Source organism: Spermophilus citellus (assembly GCF_964194105.1).
Source record: "Spermophilus citellus genome assembly, chromosome: 18".
Taxonomy (NCBI): domain Eukaryota; kingdom Metazoa; phylum Chordata; class Mammalia; order Rodentia; family Sciuridae; genus Spermophilus; species Spermophilus citellus.
Window position 1 is genome coordinate 67,481,970 of NC_138200.1, and position 19,046 is coordinate 67,501,015.

Genomic DNA, 19,046 nt, shown 5'->3' on the forward strand with positions numbered 1-19,046 from the left:
GGGGGACGCGGCGCCCTGGAGCCCCTCACGCTGCCGCGGGAGGGAAGGTGCTGTTCCCTGGGAAGGGCGGTCACCCAGCCGTCCACTACCCTCACCCTGGGCAGATAGTACTCACGAGGACCCCAAAGTGCAGACAACCCAGGTTCCCATCCACCCAGCGCACGAGATGAACTGTGTCTGTCCTCACGAGGGTGACACACGCCACCACACGGGTGAGCCGGGAACACGAGATGTGAGTGACTGCAGCAAGACACGATGCAGTGCTGCAGGTGCGTCCAGGCAGCGTCCAGAGGCGGCAGGGAGGCCGGGCGCGGCTGCAGGAGGTGCTGGCCAGGCAGCGGGAGGCGGCTCCTCTGGGGCTGTGCTGCGGGTCAGTGGACTAGAGCCTGCTGAACTGCCCACTGCGACAGGCGACATGCGTGACATCAGGCCTGGAGGAGCGCACAGTCACGAGCGGGCCTGGCAGATGGGGCGCCCGGGGTGGCGCAGAGGGCGGGCGGTGGCTCTTCCAGTAGGGCCCAGGGGCCATCTCTGAGGACTAGACAGGCCAGGAGGGCTGCTCTTGCCTCCAGGGACAAGGCCCCGGGGCTCCGGGGACGAGGGACGGGCATTTCCGGACATGCCCTGCACAGCAGGAAGACCGTTTCTTCTTTTTTCCTTTTCTTTTGAATATTTTCTCTTAGCTGTTGATCTTTATTTTACTTATTTACATGCAGTGCTGAGAGTCGAACCCAGTGCCTCACAAACACACCAGGCAAGTGCACTACCGCTGAGCCCCAGCCACAGCCCCCCAAAAAGACCTTTTGTCCCTGCCAAGGGTGGCTTTTCTCTCGCTCTGTGATTTGGGGAGCAACTGGAGGTGGGCACAGTCTTGGGGACACAGCTTCCTCTCCAGGCTCCCAGGCCCTGCGGGTGCTGGTGAGAACACCAGACTGCGCCCAGGCTCTCCCCGTACCTGTGCCCGGCTGTGCTCGCCCCCTTCGTCCCTGCCAGTGGTGCAGATCCCACGCGGGGTCTGCGTGAGGCTGCTCGTCTGGGCTTCCAGAAGCCTCAGGGTGTCCCCCTGAGGAACAAGGTAACAAAACCTGCGGCCACAGCAAGGAGTGGGACCTGGACTCTTCTTTGCGAGCCCAGCACAGGGCCAAGCCCCTGCCCCCTGTCAGCGCAGGGCTCTGCCTCCTTGCGCCCACTAGACTATCGGAGGGGAGGAGCTGGAGGCAGGCCGGGCACTGCTGGCCAGTCCTTCCCTGCCCTGAGTTTGCTCTCTAAAGTGGCCATCTGGAGAGGCGGCCTCTGGAATCTCGCGTACAGCAGAGCTGGACTCCTACCCTCTGTCCAGGAGAGCCAGAGCAAAGACAGGAAGTGATGAGAAGCGAGTTTAGCCGAGTAGGAAAGGAGGAGGTCAGAGTGACGGTCAGCACCAAGTGAGGTCCACAGCGTGGCAACTCCTCGTCCCTCCCATCTCCAGTGTCCACGTCAAGGATCCCAGGGGCCGCAGCACCACCCATGTCTAACGAGGTCGCAGGAGAGAGGGGGTGGGGTGACACGTGAGAAGGAAGGAGGAGAAGCGGCCGCTCTGGCCTCACGGTCACCTGGGCCCCACCCATGTTATGGTCACTGTTCGCTTCACAGACAGAGACCATGGCTCAGGAGGGGTTAAAGGAGCCATCCGTGGGCACGTGGCCAGCAAGCGGGCAAGTGACGTCTCTTTCCTGACCCGAAGTCAGCTCCTCCTGTTGGGTCCCAGGGAGCAAGTGGCCCGCCGTACAATGACAGCTGTAGGAACCACACGCTCCAGCTGACCCCAGGCAGCATGGAGCCCAAGGTCAGGGCCCAGAGCATCCCAGATAACAGATCTCAAGGTCAGCACAGCACAGCAGGGACCAGCTGGCTGTCAAGGTGTCTCTGAGACTGGTTCCCAAGGACACCACACCATCTGAGGCCTCTGTCACCTTGGGTGCACCTTCATGTGGCTGCCCCCAGCGCTGACCAGGAGGCTTCTTGCTCACCGTAGGACAACAGGCGAGGGTGGTCACGCCAGCACATGCGCGGGCTGGGCCCATCGGCCTTCCAGGCAGCCTGGGCGGTCACCTCAGATGGCCTCATTGGTGATTTAAGGAGGAAGAAGGTGGGTCTGCCCACAGGGCTCTCTGCGCCCAGGGGAGTGCAGAACAAGGGAGAAGCTGGGCCCCGTGGAACACACTCCGGGTGTCCCGGAGAGAGTGGGGGAAAGAACCCGCGCTGAGGAAAGCCGTCCGCGACGAGGGACCTCCATCTGGTCTTTTCACTCCTTCCAGAGACAGGAAGTCCCAGGCTCGGCTTCCTCCCAAGAGAGCCCTTGAAACCTGTGTCCAGAAAGACCCCCAGAGACCCAGAGGGGTCACAGGGACTCAGGTACCAAGGGGCAGGTCCAGGGGCCTGGGCCGCCCAGGTCACACATCACTCCTGCATCGTGCCCCAGAGACACCACACCGAGTGACAGGGCAACGTGGAATCCAAACAGGTGAGCCACAGGTAGGACTTGGCACCCGGGAGGCTTGCCTTGGTGCTACACGAAGCACACGGACCTGACGGTTGGTGGGCTAGGGGTGGGTGGGGTGTCAGTGGTGGATGATGGACCAGTGGATAGGTGGTCGCTGATGGGTGGATGGATAGGTAGATAATAGGTGCATGGATGGACAGATGATGGGTAGGTGGACGGATAGATGAGGGGTGGATGGATACATAGATGATGGGTAGGTGGATAGATAGATGACGGGTAGGTGGATGGATAGATGACGGGTAGGTGGATGGTAGATGATGGGTAGGTGGATGGTAGATGATGGATAGGTGGATGGACAGATAGATAATAGGTGCATGGATGGACAGATGATGGGTAGGTGGATGGATAGATGATGGGTAGGTGGACGGAAAGATGATGGGTAGGTGGATGGACAGATGATGGGTGCATAGATGGATAGATGATGGGTGGATGGATAAATAGATGATGGGTGGATGGATACATAGATGATGGGTAGGTGGATGGTAGATGATGGGTAGGTGGACGGATAGATGATGGGTGGATGGATACATAGATGATGGGTAGGTGGATGGTAGATGATGGGTAGGTGGACGGATAGATGATGGGTGGATGGATACATAGATGATGGGTAGGTGGATGGTAGATGATGGGTAGGTGGACGGATAGATGATGGGTGGATGGATACATAGATGATGGGTAGGTGGATGGTAGATGATGGGTAGGTGGATGGATACATAGATGATGGGTAGGTGGATGGTAGATGATGGGTAGGTGGATGGATACATAGATGATGGGTAGGTGGATGGTAGATGATGGGTAGGTGGATGGATACATAGATGATGGGTAGGTGGATGGTAGATGATGGGTAGGTGGATGGATACATAGATGATGGGTAGGTGGATGGTAGATGATGGGTAGGTGGATAAATAGATGATGGGTAGATGGATGGATGAGTGGATGGATGGATATATGATGGATGGCTGAATAGGTGATGGGTAGATGGATGGATAGATGATGGGTAGGTGGATAAATAGATGATGGGTGGATGGATACATAGATGATGGGTAGGTGGATGGTAGATGATGGGTAGGTGGACGGATAGATGATGGGTAGGTGGATGGTAGATGATGGGTAGGTGGATGGATACATAGATGATAGGTAGGTGGATGGTAGATGATGGGTAGGTGGATGGATACATAGATGATGGGTAGGTGGATGGTAGATGATGGGTAGGTGGATAAATAGATGATGGGTAGATGGATGGATGAGTGGATGGATGGATATATGATGGATGGCTGAATAGGTGATGGGTAGATGGATGGATAGATGATGGGTAGGTGGATACATAGATGATGGGTGGATAGATAGATGATGGGTGGATGGATACATAGATGATGGGTAGGTGGATGGTAGATGATGGGTAGATAGATGGGTAGGTGATGGGTAGATGGATGGATAGATGATGGGTAAATGGATGGATAGACGATGGGTAGGGTGATGGACAGGTAGATGATAGGTGCATGGCTGGATAGATGATGAATAGTCCCCCATACACACGCGTCATGAGAGTTCTCTGAAATCAACGTCACCCCGTGTCACGCCCATGAAGAAGGCAGTAAACGACATGGAGGTGGAACAGCTCGTCACCCAGGTGTTAAATGGCAGGAGCCCACAGCTTCACTGGCAGTCAGGAGGCCTCCCACTGGCAGTCAGCAGCACAGGAGGGACAGGCCTGGCCCCGAGCACAGCAGAGCACCCCACAAAGCCCAGCAACAGGTCAGCTTGAAGGCTCTGTGAGGGCCACTTACCACCCCAGGCCACATGCCACGTGCCATCGATGACTTAGATGGAGGATGATCGTGACAAAGAACAAATGGTCTCACCAGGGAGAAGCTTGACCGCCAGGCTCTCTGGTCTGGCAGACGCTTGGCTCGAGCCAGGCAGCACTGCTAAGTGCCTGGTGTGAGCAGCTGACCAGCAGGGCAGCCTCGGAGGCGAGGACTACTGACCTCCACCTCACGGAGGAAATTGCGTCCCGGCCGTGGGTCACATGGGGCCACCATTGTGTGCCTACTGTTTACAAGCTCCTGCTGAGCGGTCAGTGAACTCAGTCCAGAGGAAGAGCTGGATGGTCTCAGCAGACGGAGGTCACTGTGGCACAACCAAGTCCAGGAGGGAGACACAGAGGTCCCCAGACCAGGACCAGGAACAAGATCCCTTTGCTTGGGATGGGTGAAGTGGGGTCTTCTGCCATCAGGGTCTTGACGGGGCTCCTGGGAGTGGGATCGTATGTGGGCACGGCAGGGACCTTAGGACCAGAAGGGCTGTTCTGAATCCAGCTTCGCCACTTGGCTGCGTAACCAAACTCCTCTCTCAGGCTGCTTCCCCATCCTTAAAGCAAGATCCACACACAGACGGATAACCCTCTGCCCGGGGCCCACGTGGGACCTCCGCCATTCTGTCCTCTGCGGAGACAGCCCAGCGAACACCCGTGGGCATCACTTTCTGCACGGCAGGACGTGGCCTGGTCACCGTGAGGGGAGGAATGTGGAGAGGGTCCTGGGAGAGGGAGGTGGGGAGGCCCAGGTAGCTCCTGACCTCTCAGAAGCACCACGGAGCCTGGATACCAAGAGGTCAGTCCAGGAGGATGCAGGGCTTCCCCCACTGGCCACTGGGTGTCCTCCACGCACCGCTGGCCCTGCCTGAGGCCTGGGGAGAGGGTATAGTAGGTGGAGCTGGGCTCTGGGCCACACTCCTGCTTCATGACCTCTGTGACCTTGGGCAGGTTCCTGAACCCAGCAAACCCTCATTCCCTCCACTTCCAGGCCCCCAGTCCTCCCCCACACTGCCCAGGGGGCTTGGCCACCCCTGGCTGGTCCAGTACAGCCAGGTCAGCATACCCGAATCTCAGCTCTGCCAGTTCACAATGTCGGGGAGACCACTGCCTTCACCCCAAAGCAGGGACGAGGTTAGGAAGGACAGCATCCAGACCGGCACGTCCGAGGCACCCGCCAGGCTCATGGAGCATTCTAGAAAGCACAAAGGCTTGGCGCAGGGCCTGGGTCCATCTGCTGGGGAGGGCAGCCCTGACCACAGAGCCTCGTCTGCACCATCACACACGCTGGCCTCCGGGCTCCTGGGGCTGTTTACACATAGACCTAAGAGGACAAATGCCCATTAAAATCCAGATCTCCAGTGGCCGCGTTTCAAGTGTCCAACAGGCACATGTGGCCGGTGGCTGTCTTGGGAAGCACAGGCGGATATTTCCACCATCAGAGTTAACTGGACAGGGCTGGGCTGCGCACCATTGCTCAGTAAATGGTGGGGGACAGGGAAAAAGAGGGAGGGGTAAGGGAGTGGACGGGTGGACGGGTGGGGAGGTAGACACATAGGTGGACCAGGAGCAGGAAGGTGGGTTGGTGTGTAGGTACGTGGGGGGACAGGTAAAGTTAGTGAGTAGGTAAGAGGCAGGGGGCAGGTAGCAGGTAGGCGGGCAGGCAGGTGGGTGGGTGGGCAGGTGGGCAGGTAGGTGGGCAAGTAAGTGAGCGGGTGGGCAGGTGAACAGGTGAGTGGGTAGACAGGTGGGCAGGCAGGTGCATGGGTGAGCAGATAGGCAGGTAAATGAGCAGGTAGACACCTGGGTGGGCAGGTGGGCAGGTGGGCAGGTCGGCGGGCAGGCAGGTGAGTGGGAGGGCAGGAGGGCAAGTACGTGCATGGGTAAGTGGGTAGGTGGGTGTTCTTTGGGCTCCCTGAGGCCCAGTTACTACAGAAACGTGTTTCCCCACCCCTGGACAGTCACACCACAGCCACTCCACAGACACTTTGAGACTGTGCCCTCTCTGGCACCGCAGGCCGCACCCAACAACGCCCGCAGGCAGAGGGTACAGAGACCAGGTGTGCTTCAGCGGGGACCATGGCGAGTTTGTCACTGCATTGGACAGGACAGTGGTGTGGCCCCAGCATCATGTCCCTGGAGCACAGGGGACAGACCTAGAACAATGGGGCCAAATGCTCCCAGAGTCCGGGAGCAGAGCCATGACCACAGGCCTGGACACCACCACGTCCCCCAGGTCTGCTGCTGATGACAGAGGGCAAGAGGGCCACACCCACAGCGTGCTGTCACTCAGCCGCCAAGAGGACTGGCATTGTGACCCACACTGCACCGTGGATGACCCTGGAATCAAGACACCGAGTGAAAGGGGCCAGACCCAGCCACGGAGGGCACGATGCCAGTCAGATGCAGGGTGCCCAGCAGGCAGGTCAGAGACAGAGAGCAGACTCCTGGTGCCCAGAGCATGAGTGCGCGGTCGGATGGTGACACAGTGAGACCACTTGGTCGCAGGCCTTGGGGGTGGAAGTTTCAACATGTGGATCGTGGCTTTCTAAAAACCCAAGGCTGAGACCCACCTGAAGCAGGCCCTCCCCCAGGGGTCGTGCTGTGCCTTGGCCGGGGGGACGCAGACACAGCTCTCCTCCCAGGACAGCGGTGGAGAAGGACCCCTCCTTACTAGAGGCCAGCCTAGAGTTTCTCAAATAACCTTTATTGGCTGTGTTCACACCGGAATCTCACCCAATTTCACACCAACTCACTACAAATAGAGTCACCTGACCAGTCCCGTGGACGGAATCTGGGTGTGAACTAGAGGAACGGGCAGACAGTGGGGTCACAGGCCGCTCCCGACTGCGGAGGCGGTGGAGGCCGAGGCTGGTCTTCTGTGGGTGTGTGACAGCAGTGGACAGTCCAACTTCAGATCCAAAAATAATGGCTGCAAAGAAAGGAGCCGCCCAGCCTGAGACGGCAGCCTTGGTGCCCTCGTCCAGGCTCTCCACTATGCTCAGGGACGCGGGAGGCGCAGCCGCAGAGGAGCAGTTCTGGCCTTCCGGCCGCCGGGCAGGGCCAGTGGCTCAGCCTGAGCAGCCCGCGCCCGGGAGGGCCGAGGACCAGCTCCAGGCTGCACAGGGAGCGGGGAATGCGGCTGCCACTCCCATCCTGCTCCCCACTCCCTGCTGGGAAGGCTCTGAGCCCTCACGCTGCCCAGTGTCCACCAGATGGGTAGCCCTGGCACCCCGAGCCTAGCTGGGTATGTGGCTTAAGGACCTCAGGCATGCCCCGCACCCAGCCAAACAAGGCCTGTTGCCAACGTCCAGCCGATACAGGCCCTTTGGCCTGAGAGCTGGGCCAGAAGCCAGCCAGCCCTGCCGGAGACAGGTCACCACCACGACGGAGGCCTTTCTGGACAGAATGAGATGCAGGGCTGGGAGGTGGGCGGGAGTGGGCAGGACTCTGGGTACCAGAGCTGGGCGGGCATTACTGTGCCTGACTTCCCAAGACAAAGCCCGCCACAGTGAACATGGGCCCAGGCCACCCCAGCCCCACTGCTCACCGCATGGACATGACGGCTCTCAGGAGGGCCTGCAGGAGGGTTGGGAATGGGGCGGGGGTGCCGACTGCCCTCCCCAGGGCCAGCAGCTCATCCTGCTCAATGGCCTGCAGCCGCTGCCACTTGGCCAGGGGGCGCCCGTTGCTGCAGATCCACCAGCGGTTGTTCCGGGAGTGCACATCCAGGGGGGTGTCTAGGGCAGGAGGGCTGGGCGTGAGCGGGCACCTGTCCCCGAGCCACCTGTCCCCCAGCCGCCACGGAGCAGGGTAGCCTCGCAGCGTGGCCTGCAGCCTCTGAGGTGCCCTGGGTCACCTCTGCCTGGGATCTGCTCCAAATCACTGTCCAGCAGGGAGGGGCCGGGAAGCCTCAGGACACCAGCAAATCAGAGCCCTGGGGACAGGCCTGCGGGGACCAGCAGGAGAGCTCAGGCTGCAGGATGCTTCCCCAGGGCCCCAGCGACGTCTTCCCAACAGTCCTCGCCCGTGACGAAGCCAAGAGCGGAGCTGCCAGGACCCCCGGCTGCATCCTCCCAGGGGCCCACTCGCGGCCACGTCAGGGCCGCCTTCCGCACAGCACAGGAGCCGTGCTGGGAGCACCAGGGACCTCTGCAGCGTCCCCTCCTCAGTGCTCTGTTCCCTCCTGCCCTTTCCCCCCCATGGCCAGGGGCGTGGACTGTCCACACAGACGCCCTGGCGTGTAGCCGCTACCTGTGCGTGTAGCCGCCACCTGTGTGTGCCCAGGCAGCCCCTGGCGGTACGCGACTCCCACCATCGTGGGGGGGTCCAGTGTTCACCCCACAGCAGCTCAAGCTTCCACCCTGACCCTTCAGGACCACGTGGCCATCGCGTGGCCCCGTGATGCTATGAACAGGAAGCCCGCCACGTGAACACGGGAGCACCCCAGCCTGAGACTGTAAAGGCACTCTCCTCGGGGAGGTTCTGCCACAAAGGCACAGACCCGAGAAGCACAGAAGCCCCGGTTACAAGAAAAATACAGACTTTCTCTCCAAAGTGGACAGCAGTTGACTTTGGGACCAAGGAGAGCACCCCCAACACTCAGACCTGTGCCAGACACTGGAGGGGACGACAGTCCTGTGGTCGCAGGAGTGAGGAGACGTGTGCTCCTGCCCCGCCTCAGGGCCGCCGGCCTCCTGGCTTGGCCAGTTTTGAGGCTAGAATCACGCTCCGCACAACTGCCCAAGCAGAAGACCACGCCTGCGGTGGAAACTGACACTGGCTTAACATGTCAGTCTGTGCACAAGGCTCCACAATTTGCTTCTTTTTTCTTGCTGTGCATTTCTGAGTTGCTGAGGCTGGCCGCCAACTTGTGCTCCTCCTGCCTCAGCCTCCTGAGTAGCTGGGATTACAGGTGTGTGCCACCGTGCCCACCTCGGTGGAGCCCTGTTTTGGGACTCTGCTGTGCGTATTTTCCTGGGAGCAATGCCTGGGGCTCTCCCCAAAGCATCCCCAGGCAGTTCACTGGGTCCCTTTCCCTGTTGCTCACAGCTCCCTCCCTGGGAGGCAGGTACCGTGTTTCAGGTGGACCCTTGTGGCCATTCTCCTCCTGAGCACTGCTGGTGAGTACTGCTCGTCACTCTGTATTACGCTTGGGGGTCCCTGCTGAGGATGGGAGCATGGGGAGAGTCTCCACGAGCCGTTTCTGAGCAGAGCTTGCTTGTAAGGAGGACAGATAGCCCCAACTGCCCCACACAGAGGCCGGACAAAGTCTGCTCCTGAACACTACTTTTGCCAGTGGGGCAGTACCAGTGGCCAGTACCTGTGTTCGCATCATGAAGACGGCCCTTCCCAGGCGCTCCCCCCCCCCGTGCCTCTGGGAGTCCCCAGAGAGCCCCTCACCGTCCCAGAGCACCAGCCCTCCTGTCGGGGGACTCACTGCTCTGAGCCCGCACAGTGTCCCAGGGAAGGACACCGCACCAGCCGAACTGGCCGGCCGCCCTCTGCAGGGAACGCCCTCAGGACAGGGCAGCCCCGCTCTGCAGATGCACACAGAGAGGACAGCTTCTCCCAGACACCAGGCCCTAGACCTGGACACCTGCAGACGCTCCGGACGCACGTGTGAACACACTCTGTGCAGAGCCCGCGACTGTGAGCGCACCTGCCTGTCTGGCTGGTCACAGGGACGCGGTGAGCATCAGCCTGAGAACCGCCCTGAGCATCCAGCACACCATGAAGGGAGAGTGAGCGCGTGGCGGGTCGTAGGTAGGAATGTGGTACACGCTCATGATCACACGCATGCACGCACACCACACCTCGAGCTGAGGAGCCTGCAGCTGAAACACTGCAGACCCTGCCCACCCAGCAAGGCCGAGAGACAGGCAGCTGCAGCCCCCTGGGACACTGGGAAAGGGCCGCAGGTGGTGCTGACCGCTGGTGGGCAGGGAGGCACAGCAATGTCCCCTGTTCCGCAGACGTCTGGGGGGGTGAACCCTCCCCTCCCACCACGACGCTCCTGGGACCCCCTTCCCAGGGAGGGGGAGGTGAGCCACCCGCTGGCCAAGTCACCTTGCAGGGCCTTGAGATTCCGCTGCTTTCTCACCACCTAAAAGACAAGAAGGGGCGAGCACGTCAGCCCAGGGACCACCAGAGGGGAGACCAGGGCCCCCATGCTAGGGCCTGCAGGTCCTCTCTGGGGACAGCCAGACGGTCCAGGCTGGACAACCAGCATGTGGAATGCAGGAGGAGGGAGGAGGAGACCTCTCACTACCCCAGGAGGAGCCAAGGCCCCTGGGGAGGAGGACCTGCATGGGGGTGTGGACAGTCAGGGCAAGAGGACAGGAAGCCAAGGGCTGCCCAGGGCCAGCCCTCCCGCGGCCTCTGCAGGATGCTGGGGGTGGGAGAGGAGAGACAGGAGGGGTGAGGAGAGTGGGAGAAGGTGGGAAGAGGAGGCAGCAAGCAGAGGGGGAGAGGGGGGAGGGGGAGGGGGAGGGGGAGAGGGAGGAGGAGAGGGAAGAGGAGGAGAGGGAGGAGGGGGAGAGGGAGGAGGGGGAGAGGGAGGAGGAGAGGGAAGAGGAGGAGAGGGAGGAGGGGGAGAGGGAGGAGGGGGAGAGGGAGGAGGGGGAGAGGGAGGAGGAGAGGGAAGAGGAGGAGAGGGAGGAGGGGGGGAGGGAGGAGGAGGAGAGGGAGAGGGAGGGGGAGGGGGAGAGGGGGGAGGGGGAGAGGGAGGAGGGGGGAGAGTGGGAGGAGGTGGGAAGAGGTGGGAAGAGGAGGCAGCAAGCAGAGGGGGAGAGGGAGGAGGGGGAAGGGGAGGAAGGAGAGAGGGGGAGAGGGAGGAGGGGAGAGGGAGGAGGGGGAGGGACCCACGGCAGGAGTGCCACACCTCTGCCCTGCTCACAGGGCCACCCAGCAGTCACCAGAACCCACGCAGGTCGCAGGTCGCAGGTCGCAGGTCGACCCTCCCTGGCTCTGTGGGGAGGCTCCCGCCTGCACCCATCACCTCGGTGCCCCCCCAGCCCCGCTGCCGTGCCAGTCTCTTCTCACCTTCCTCTGAGACCTCAGCCCCCGCGGCACCCAGTATGGCATCACAGCCTTGGTCCTAGGCAGCGGGAGGCAGCCCCCAAAGTGGTGGCACGGGCAGGCGCATGTCTTGGTGGCTTTGGGGATACAAAACCGGACCATCCTGGGGATCTACCAGAGGAAGGCGAGAGAACACTCTAGAAGGATACCCAGCAGGACAGGCCCCAGGAGGCCCCTCTTGCAGCCCCATCACAGGCACCCCAACCTCCCAGGCCAAGGAGCTCGGATGCCCCTCTCTGATGACCCACAGGACCTCTGAGGTCTGCCTGCCACCGTCCGCAGGACACACAGGCTACGGCTGGAGGAGCGGCTACATTCTGGGCCTTGGGTCCCCAGCACCGGCCACTCTGCATCTCCACACACTCAGCTAAAAAGAGGGCTCTGCTGGCATTCTGAGTGGACATTACTTGTGATCCAGATTTCCACTCCTAGGGACACTTCTTATCTGAACAGTTTGCACTGCAATTGGCACATGGGAATGTCCACTGCCTCCTGTCAGTAGTGACCACAGCCAGGCACCCTTCTCAGGGGACAGAAACCAACACCCCTCCATCTCTGTCCCTCTCCTCACCATGGCCCCAGATAGCTCCTGTCTGGGGTCCTTTCACCCTGGAGGACAAGGACCCCTGGCCCATCCTGACCACCTCTTCAGCATGGGGCCCAATATCCACAGCAGCTGCTGGACTAGAAACAAACCAGCCTCTGTCCTGCCCCTGAGCGCACTGCCCAGTACTGCCCAGACTGCCTAGCATGGCCCAGCACGGCCCAGCACTGCCAGCATGGCCCAGAACAGCCCAGCATGGCCCAGCACGGCCCAGCACGCCCCAGCACGGCCCAGAACAACCCAGCACGGCCCAGCACGACCCAGCACGGCCCAGCACTGCCCAGAACAGCCCAGCATGGCCCAGAACAACCCAGCATGGCCCAGCACGACCCAGCACGACCCAGCACGGCCCAGCACTGTCCAACAGGAGAGAACAAGAAAATGGACTGAGTTGGGAAAACATTCTGGCTAAGACGACGTCCCCAGAAAGTGTCAGTGAGTCCAGTCAGAGGTGCTGGGTAAGTGCAGGGGGACGGACTGTCCATGCCCACTGAGACCTGTGCACATGGACACCAGCGGACACCACTGTGGAAGGCTGTGGACTGCCACACAACCATCACATGCTTCCCCCTCCATCAGAGGAGCCTGGTCTCGCCACAGCACAAAGTGCCCTTTCTCAAGGGGCCAGGTGGGCACCAAGCTCCCGAGCTGGACTTCAGCACAACCTACAGCTCCTCACTTTGAAAGATACCAACAGGAGAATCAGAAGACAAGCCAAAGACATGGAGAGACAGTCACAAACAGCTGACAAGGGACTTGTAGCCACAATAAATAAAGAGCTCTGAAAACTAAGAAGGAAGCAAACAATCCCTTCGTTTAAACCAACAAAGTATCTGCACAGACACTGCCAAGTACAACATGCAGATGGTGAAGGCGTGTGGCCGGGGTGGGGACAGGCTCCCGGGAGAGCCTCTGCCTGGTGTGCGCCAGGCCCTGGTTCAATCCCCGGTGCCGCCAAAAGAGGGGGGAGATGGAGAGATCTTTGATAGGCTCAGTCCTCACAGAACACAAGTCTGAACTGCAGGCCACCCACACCTGGTAAAGGGATAGACTGGGCCTGGTGACACAGCACACTCCTCAAGGCTCCAGGCTCAACCTCCAGTACCACAAAAAGGGAAAAAATCATGAAAATTAAAAAGTGCTGGTGACTGAGAAGGCAAAGGACCTGGGGCCCTGTACCACCACCTAAAAAGGAAGTGGAGCGCAGAGCAGGGACAGCCCTGTGGAGAGGGCAGCACAGGCCAGGCCCTGGGCTCATCCCGGCACTGGAAATAAGTCATCGCACACCACCTTCCGATCCAGCCGCTCTACGACGAAGCCTTTACCCCAGAAGAGCGAAAGCATCGTCCTCCTAAAGACTCGAGCACAAAGGCCACAGCGGCTTTGCCTGTAGCAGAGCAAACGTGCAAACAGCTGGACATCCTTCCATAGGAGCGTGGTCACTCCACATGGAGGAGCGCCACTCGGCAGTGACTGTGCCACCCACGCACACACCACGAGGCGGAGCCCTACAATGACGACACCGGACTCTGCGAACGCAGCCAGGGCACACTTCAGTTACATAAAAGCCTCGGAAACACAGACCAGCCACCGGACAAGCACATCAGCAGCTGCCTGGGGCCTGGGGCTCCTGGACCCTCCGACAGACACACTCTGCTCTAGGCGGTCTCCCGGGGCTGCGCACGAGCTGCTGCCTCGACCTGCTGCAGTTCTGCTGGGGACGTACGTGTCAAGGCTGACACACTGCACACACAGGCAGCTTACCCATGTCACCCACACGCCCACAGATACAGTGCTTTAAAAATCTGTTTAAAACAGGCCGGGTGCAGTGGCCCACGCCTGTAATCTCAGTGACTCTAGAGACTGAGGCAGGAGGATCGTGAGTTCAAAGCCAGCCTCAGCAATTTAATGAGGCCCTAAGCAACTCAGTGAGATCCTGTCTCTAATTAAATAAAAATAGGGCTGGGGTGTGACTCAGGAGTCTAGTGCCCCTGAGTTCAATCCCCGGTACCAAAGAAAGAAAAATCTGTTTAGGACACACGACTCAGCCAGGCACCATGACACCCATCTGTAACCCAGCAACTCAAGAAGCTGAGGCAGGAGGATCACACGTTCAAAGGCAGATTCAGCAACTTAGCGAGTTAAGTGCTCAGCGGTTAAGTGCACCTGGGTTCAATCCCTCGTACCAAAAAAAAGAAAAAAGAAAAAAGAACCACACACAAAAGTGTCATTCATACAATGCTTATAATCCTGAGGAGGTGAGACCCCTGACAGTCACCCGGGCCCAGGTGACGACCCTGACCAGCCACCTACCTGCTTTTGAGGTCTCAGGGACAGAGGGACCCAGTACGGCAGTGCTGCCTCAGCCCTGGGCACAGGCCAGTGGCCCTGGAACTTGACCTGGCACTCACAGCAGACGGGCCCCTGGAGGAGACTACAGTGGCCCAGGCACATCTGAGCAAGAGGCAGGCAAGGAGGGATGAGGGACACGGCCACATGAGCCGGGGCCCTGCCTGGACTAGTGGTCAGGGCCAGCAGAGTGTGTGGGGGACAGGGCAGGCGCCCCCTACAACTCCTCTGACAGAGGCAGGCTGCATGCTCGGGGAGCCCCCCAATGACAGCAGAGTCCACCCCCAGAGGACGAGGGTGGCTGGCTGCTCCTGGGGTTCCTCTGTGTCACTCCACCCAGGGCTCTTCCTTCTCTAGGGGAAGGAAAGGGTAGGTAAGAAGTCAGGGCCTGGAGCAGGCCACTGGGGGCCTCTGGTGCTCCTGGGCTTCTGGACACAGCGAGGAGCGTGAGGGCCTGGGGAGGGACGGTGGGAGGGTCACGGATGCCCCACAACCACACCCTGCCCTGTCACAATGCAGCCCTGGACTCCCGCCCTCACTCTCCCACCCACAGGGTCGGGCAAAGCAGCACAGGGCTTGTTCCCTCACCGAACCACCTGGGGAGTGCACTTCTCGCCTCAAGGTTTGAAATGTGCTCTTCCTAGAAAAGAAGAGCAGGGAGGCTCTGTGTAAACTGGGGCCAGGTGCTGGGAGAGGGTGTGGGTCCGACGAGCCCCGTCCTCGGAGCTGAGGAAGTGTGGGGCGACGCTGGGGGAACCAGCACCCCCAGCCAACCTGCTTCAAGGCTCTCAGCCAACTTTGCGCCCAGCTGGGCAGGAAAGACCAGTGTTTAGACTCTGGAGAACTTTCCAAAACGGGGCTGCCACTCACCCGCCTGCCCCACCTAGGGCCCTCCTTATCAGACACCCCAGGCTTGCTGGGCGCTGAGGGACACTGAGGTGCCCTCCACAGTGAGCACACTCCAGTGCAAAAGCTGGTCAGATGGGGTCTCCAGCAGGTGTGAACCCAGCACAAAGCAAAGCCCAATGTCCCTCACAGCCGGGAGGTGGAAACCATGTTTCCATGTTTGGTCACTGATGGAAGGATCCTATAATTGCTGTTTCATTTACAGCTAACAGCTTCAGGTCACTGAGCTCGACTGCCCCAGCTAATGCTCCAAGACAGTGGAGGGCTGCCCTGCGCCACCCACGCCCTTCTGTGAGGCCAGCTCTGCTCTTAAGAAGGGCCATCCAGCACGTTCAGAGTAAATGTCCTCTGTCACCTGGGTGACCTGGGCAACCACTATCACAGTGGCTCCAAAGCTGAGCCCCAGGCAGGTGGGACCTGAGGCAGCACCCATCCTCCCCCCACACCCCAGCCAGCTGCAGCTGCCCCCCCAGCTCCATGCCTCCAGCCTCAACTTGGCAGCCAAGCCACTCCTGAGCCTGGGGACCCTCCTGGGGCTTCCCTGGGGCTCCTGGCTGCAGGGCGCTGGCACCGAACACACCCACAGTCCAGGCTTGGCCTCTCCTGCCACAGCTCCCGCTCTGGCCTCACCTGGTCTTTCCTTGCACTGCTGTTCCCTGCCTGCTCACCCTGTGTCTCTGGCTGCCCCACTGGCCCTCGACCTTCCCCTCAAGGAGGCCTGGGTGAGTCCACAGACCAGGAGTCGCCAGTGCAGACCTGGGCCGCTCCCAGGCAGGAGGGTGCTGGGGATGAGCATGGAGTGGCACCTGGCCCTGGCTGTCCTCAGCCTTCTGCGGTAGCCCCTCCCTCCTCACCGCAGCCCCAGGGTCCTCACTGGGCTCGCTTCTCAGTGCCCCCAGAGCTCTGCGGAGCCCTCAGAGGCGAGCAGAACGCACCGGGCAGCTGAGACCTGGAGAGGGCAGATGGCTCACCGCAGCCCCAGCACACCAAGGGCTGGACCCGGCTCCAGCACGCCCCCGGTTCCACCCTGATGCCTGTATCCTCCTGCCCCTCTCTCCTCCCCAATATTGTTCTTTTTCTGACACCGGGGGTCGAACCCAGGGTTGCCTCACTACTGAGCCAAAAATCCCCAGCCATTGATTTTTGAGACAGAATCTCTAAATTCCTTAGGGCCTTGCAAAGTTGACCAGGCTGGCCTCACACTTACAATTCTCCTGCCTCAGCCTCCCAAGCACTGGTGTGACAGGCATGGCCGCTGTGCCCAGCTTTCCCCTGATATTCTTTACCAGGGAACGTGCCAGGCTCTGAGGAGACACACAGTTGTACGTGGATGGACAGCGAGCTCATGCAGAGGTCCAGCTTTGTCGGCCGTCAGGGACGCGCACAGGAACCCCTCACACTACAAGTCTCCACTACACGCTTGTTAGAACGGCAGAAATAAAGACTCCCAAGGCAGCGGGACTTGCTGGCTGGGATGCAGAGCACCAGCGACTCTACAGCTGGCAGGAGGCTCAAGTGCCGCAGACGCCCCAGGAAACGTGCAGTGGCCCGTGCGAATGGACGCACGGCCTGGCCTCCCTGTTGAAGTAGTGAAAACCCACTGCACAGACCTTCATAGTGCCTATTCCTAACACATCCTGCTACCACCTGGTGTGGGGGGCAGGCCTGTAATCCCAGCAAAAGTGGAGGCTGAGGCGGGAGGATCACAAGTTTGAGACCATGCTCAGCAACTCAGAAAGGCCCTTAGCAACTTAACAAGACCCTGTCTCAAAATAAAAAAAAAAAAATTAAGAAGGGCTGGGGTGTGGCTCAGTGGCTAAGCACCCCTGGGTTCAACCCTGGTACTGAGGGAAAATCCAACTGGAAAACACAGCACCATTAACAGATGAGGGAGGGGCCGGCAGATGCGCCCCACAGCCCATCGTCACCAGCAGGGAGGGGCTGCCCAGCAAACAGGACTCACCGACAGATGCCCCACACTCGAGGGTGCTCTGTCCCCACAGTGGCGAAGGGTGACTCCTGGGGATGACACAACCCTGCTCTTCTGAAGTATAAAGCACAGGGGCCCGGACAGGACAGAAAGGGTCCCTCTGTGGAACTCAGACTTCACAGAGGGCAGGGATGACACCCAGCAGTGCTCCTAGGAGGGGCTCCGGCACCCGGTGGAGGAAAGGCCACCAATGGGAGGGGCAGAGTGAGGAATGGAGGCCAAGGAGGAGGGGAGACTCCACAGGGGTCTGAGGGACGGTGGGACTGCCTCCTCGTGGTGCTTGCTCCCAACCACAGGTGTCGGCCAAGACACTGTTTTGACTCTCCTGTGAGCTGAGACCTGCAGAACACCACACCTCCAAGGAGGGGAGGGACAGCGGCGAGAAGCTCCCCAGCCATGTGGCGCCTAGCCAACCTGCGCACACCTGCACCCCCGATCCCCCAGGCCCCACGACTGGCAGTGGTACTGCTCTGGCTGTGTCAGACTGGCGGGGACAGGAGGACTCTCGCCAAGGCCACTGCCAGCACTCTGATTCCTGGGTGACAGCGTTGGTACAGTTGGGCCTTTGGACCTAGGTCAAGGTGCAGTGGGGTCACCCCTTCAAGGAGAGGGAGACAAAGAGCAAGGTCGGGGACACAGCTTCCCAAGAAGACTCAGGTGGCTGCCTGTCTGCCATGCGGACTTTCCAGCCACCCAGGAGAAAAGTTCTTTCTTTTGGTACCAGAGATTGAACCCAGGGCCACTTAAACACTGAACCACATTCCCAGTTCCTTTTTAAGTTGTTGTTGTTATTTGATACAAGGTCTCATTAAGTTGCTTAGGCCCTCACTGAGTTACAGAGGCTGGCCTTGAATTTGGGATCCTCCTACTCAGCCTCCTGAGTCACTGGGATTACAGGTGTGTACCACCACACCTGGCTCAAGGTCAAGGTTTGAAAACCATCCAACGGCTTCTTGGTTCATTTAATACTGAGGGCTGGGATCACGCTGTATGCAGTGACCTTGAGTGCCCACCAGAGGTCACACTATAGACTTTCCTGTGGAGCCGAGACCTGGGAGAGTCTGTTCTCCAATCACACTTGGCAGAACACCACACCTCCAAGGAGGGGAGGAGACAGCAGTGAGCCCTCCCTGGGCTGCCTTCTGGTGGAGCTGAGCCTGGTGGGTTAGCCCCCTTCCCCTGGCTGCCTTTGCCTGCCATCCCCACCAGAGGCAAGCCACAGACAGGAAGCCCTGGTCCAGACTGGAGGGAGGGGGCTGTCCTTGGACAGACCCTGGGAAGCAAGACTCAGCAGGAGGTGAACAGCAGCAGGTATCCTGGTGTGACACAAAAGGCCCCCATACCCACAGGGGGCTGTGTTGCTGCTCTGGGGCCTCCAGTGGATGTAGTCCAGTGCTGTGCATCTGAGAGCTGCCTGGGTTCAAAAGGATCAGCCCAGGGTAAGGCCAGGTCTCACAAGGTCCCAGACCTGCAGCAAACCTGAAAGCAGAGAAGCAAGCAGCAAGCCGAGCCGCAGTGTCCCCAGGTTCCAGCAGAGGGCGGTGGAAGGGCGGCCAGCTCCTGCCCCAGCACTGGGTGGTTTCTTCATCCTAGAGGGCTCTTGTGGGGAGTGGCCAGGAACCAGAAGAAAACCTCCGGCACTGTGCCGTGAGCTCCTGTCGTCTCCTGCCACTGGACCTCCAACTTTCAAAGAAAAACACGCCCCCAGATGTGGCCACCTCATGGCAGCTACCATCTTGCAAGTTTTTACCTTTTACGTGAA

General features: G+C 60.0%; 1 protein-coding gene across 1 annotated transcript; it reads right to left on the reverse strand.

The window, feature by feature from the left end:
- Positions 1-7,041: 7,041 nt before the first annotated feature.
- LOC308637948 (uncharacterized protein C16orf95 homolog) lies at positions 7,042-15,143 on the reverse strand. Its single transcript, XM_081274833.1, has 6 exons — positions 14,977-15,143; positions 14,353-14,493; positions 11,400-11,546; positions 10,425-10,461; positions 7,906-8,095; positions 7,042-7,287 (listed from the first exon to the last, which is right to left on the reverse strand). Exons 2-6 carry the CDS (start codon positions 14,491-14,493, stop codon positions 7,269-7,271), a joined length of 534 nt encoding a protein of 177 aa, XP_081130959.1. The 5' UTR covers positions 14,977-15,143; the 3' UTR covers positions 7,042-7,268.
- Between the last annotated feature and the right edge of the window lie 3,903 nt (positions 15,144-19,046).

Excerpts from the sequence above, each read along its gene's own strand:
- LOC308637948 (XM_081274833.1), bottom strand. The coding sequence starts at position 14,493 with ATGTGCCTGGGCCACTGTAGTCTCCTCCAGGGGCCCGTCTGCTGTGAG. Across the intron at positions 11,547-14,352 it reads CCCTGAGACCTCAAAAGCAG|ATCCCCAGGATGGTCCGGTT; the intron begins GTAGGTGGCTGG and ends TTCCTCTGGTAG. Across the intron at positions 10,462-11,399 it reads GGCTGAGGTCTCAGAGGAAG|GTGGTGAGAAAGCAGCGGAA; the intron begins GTGAGAAGAGAC and ends CTTGTCTTTTAG.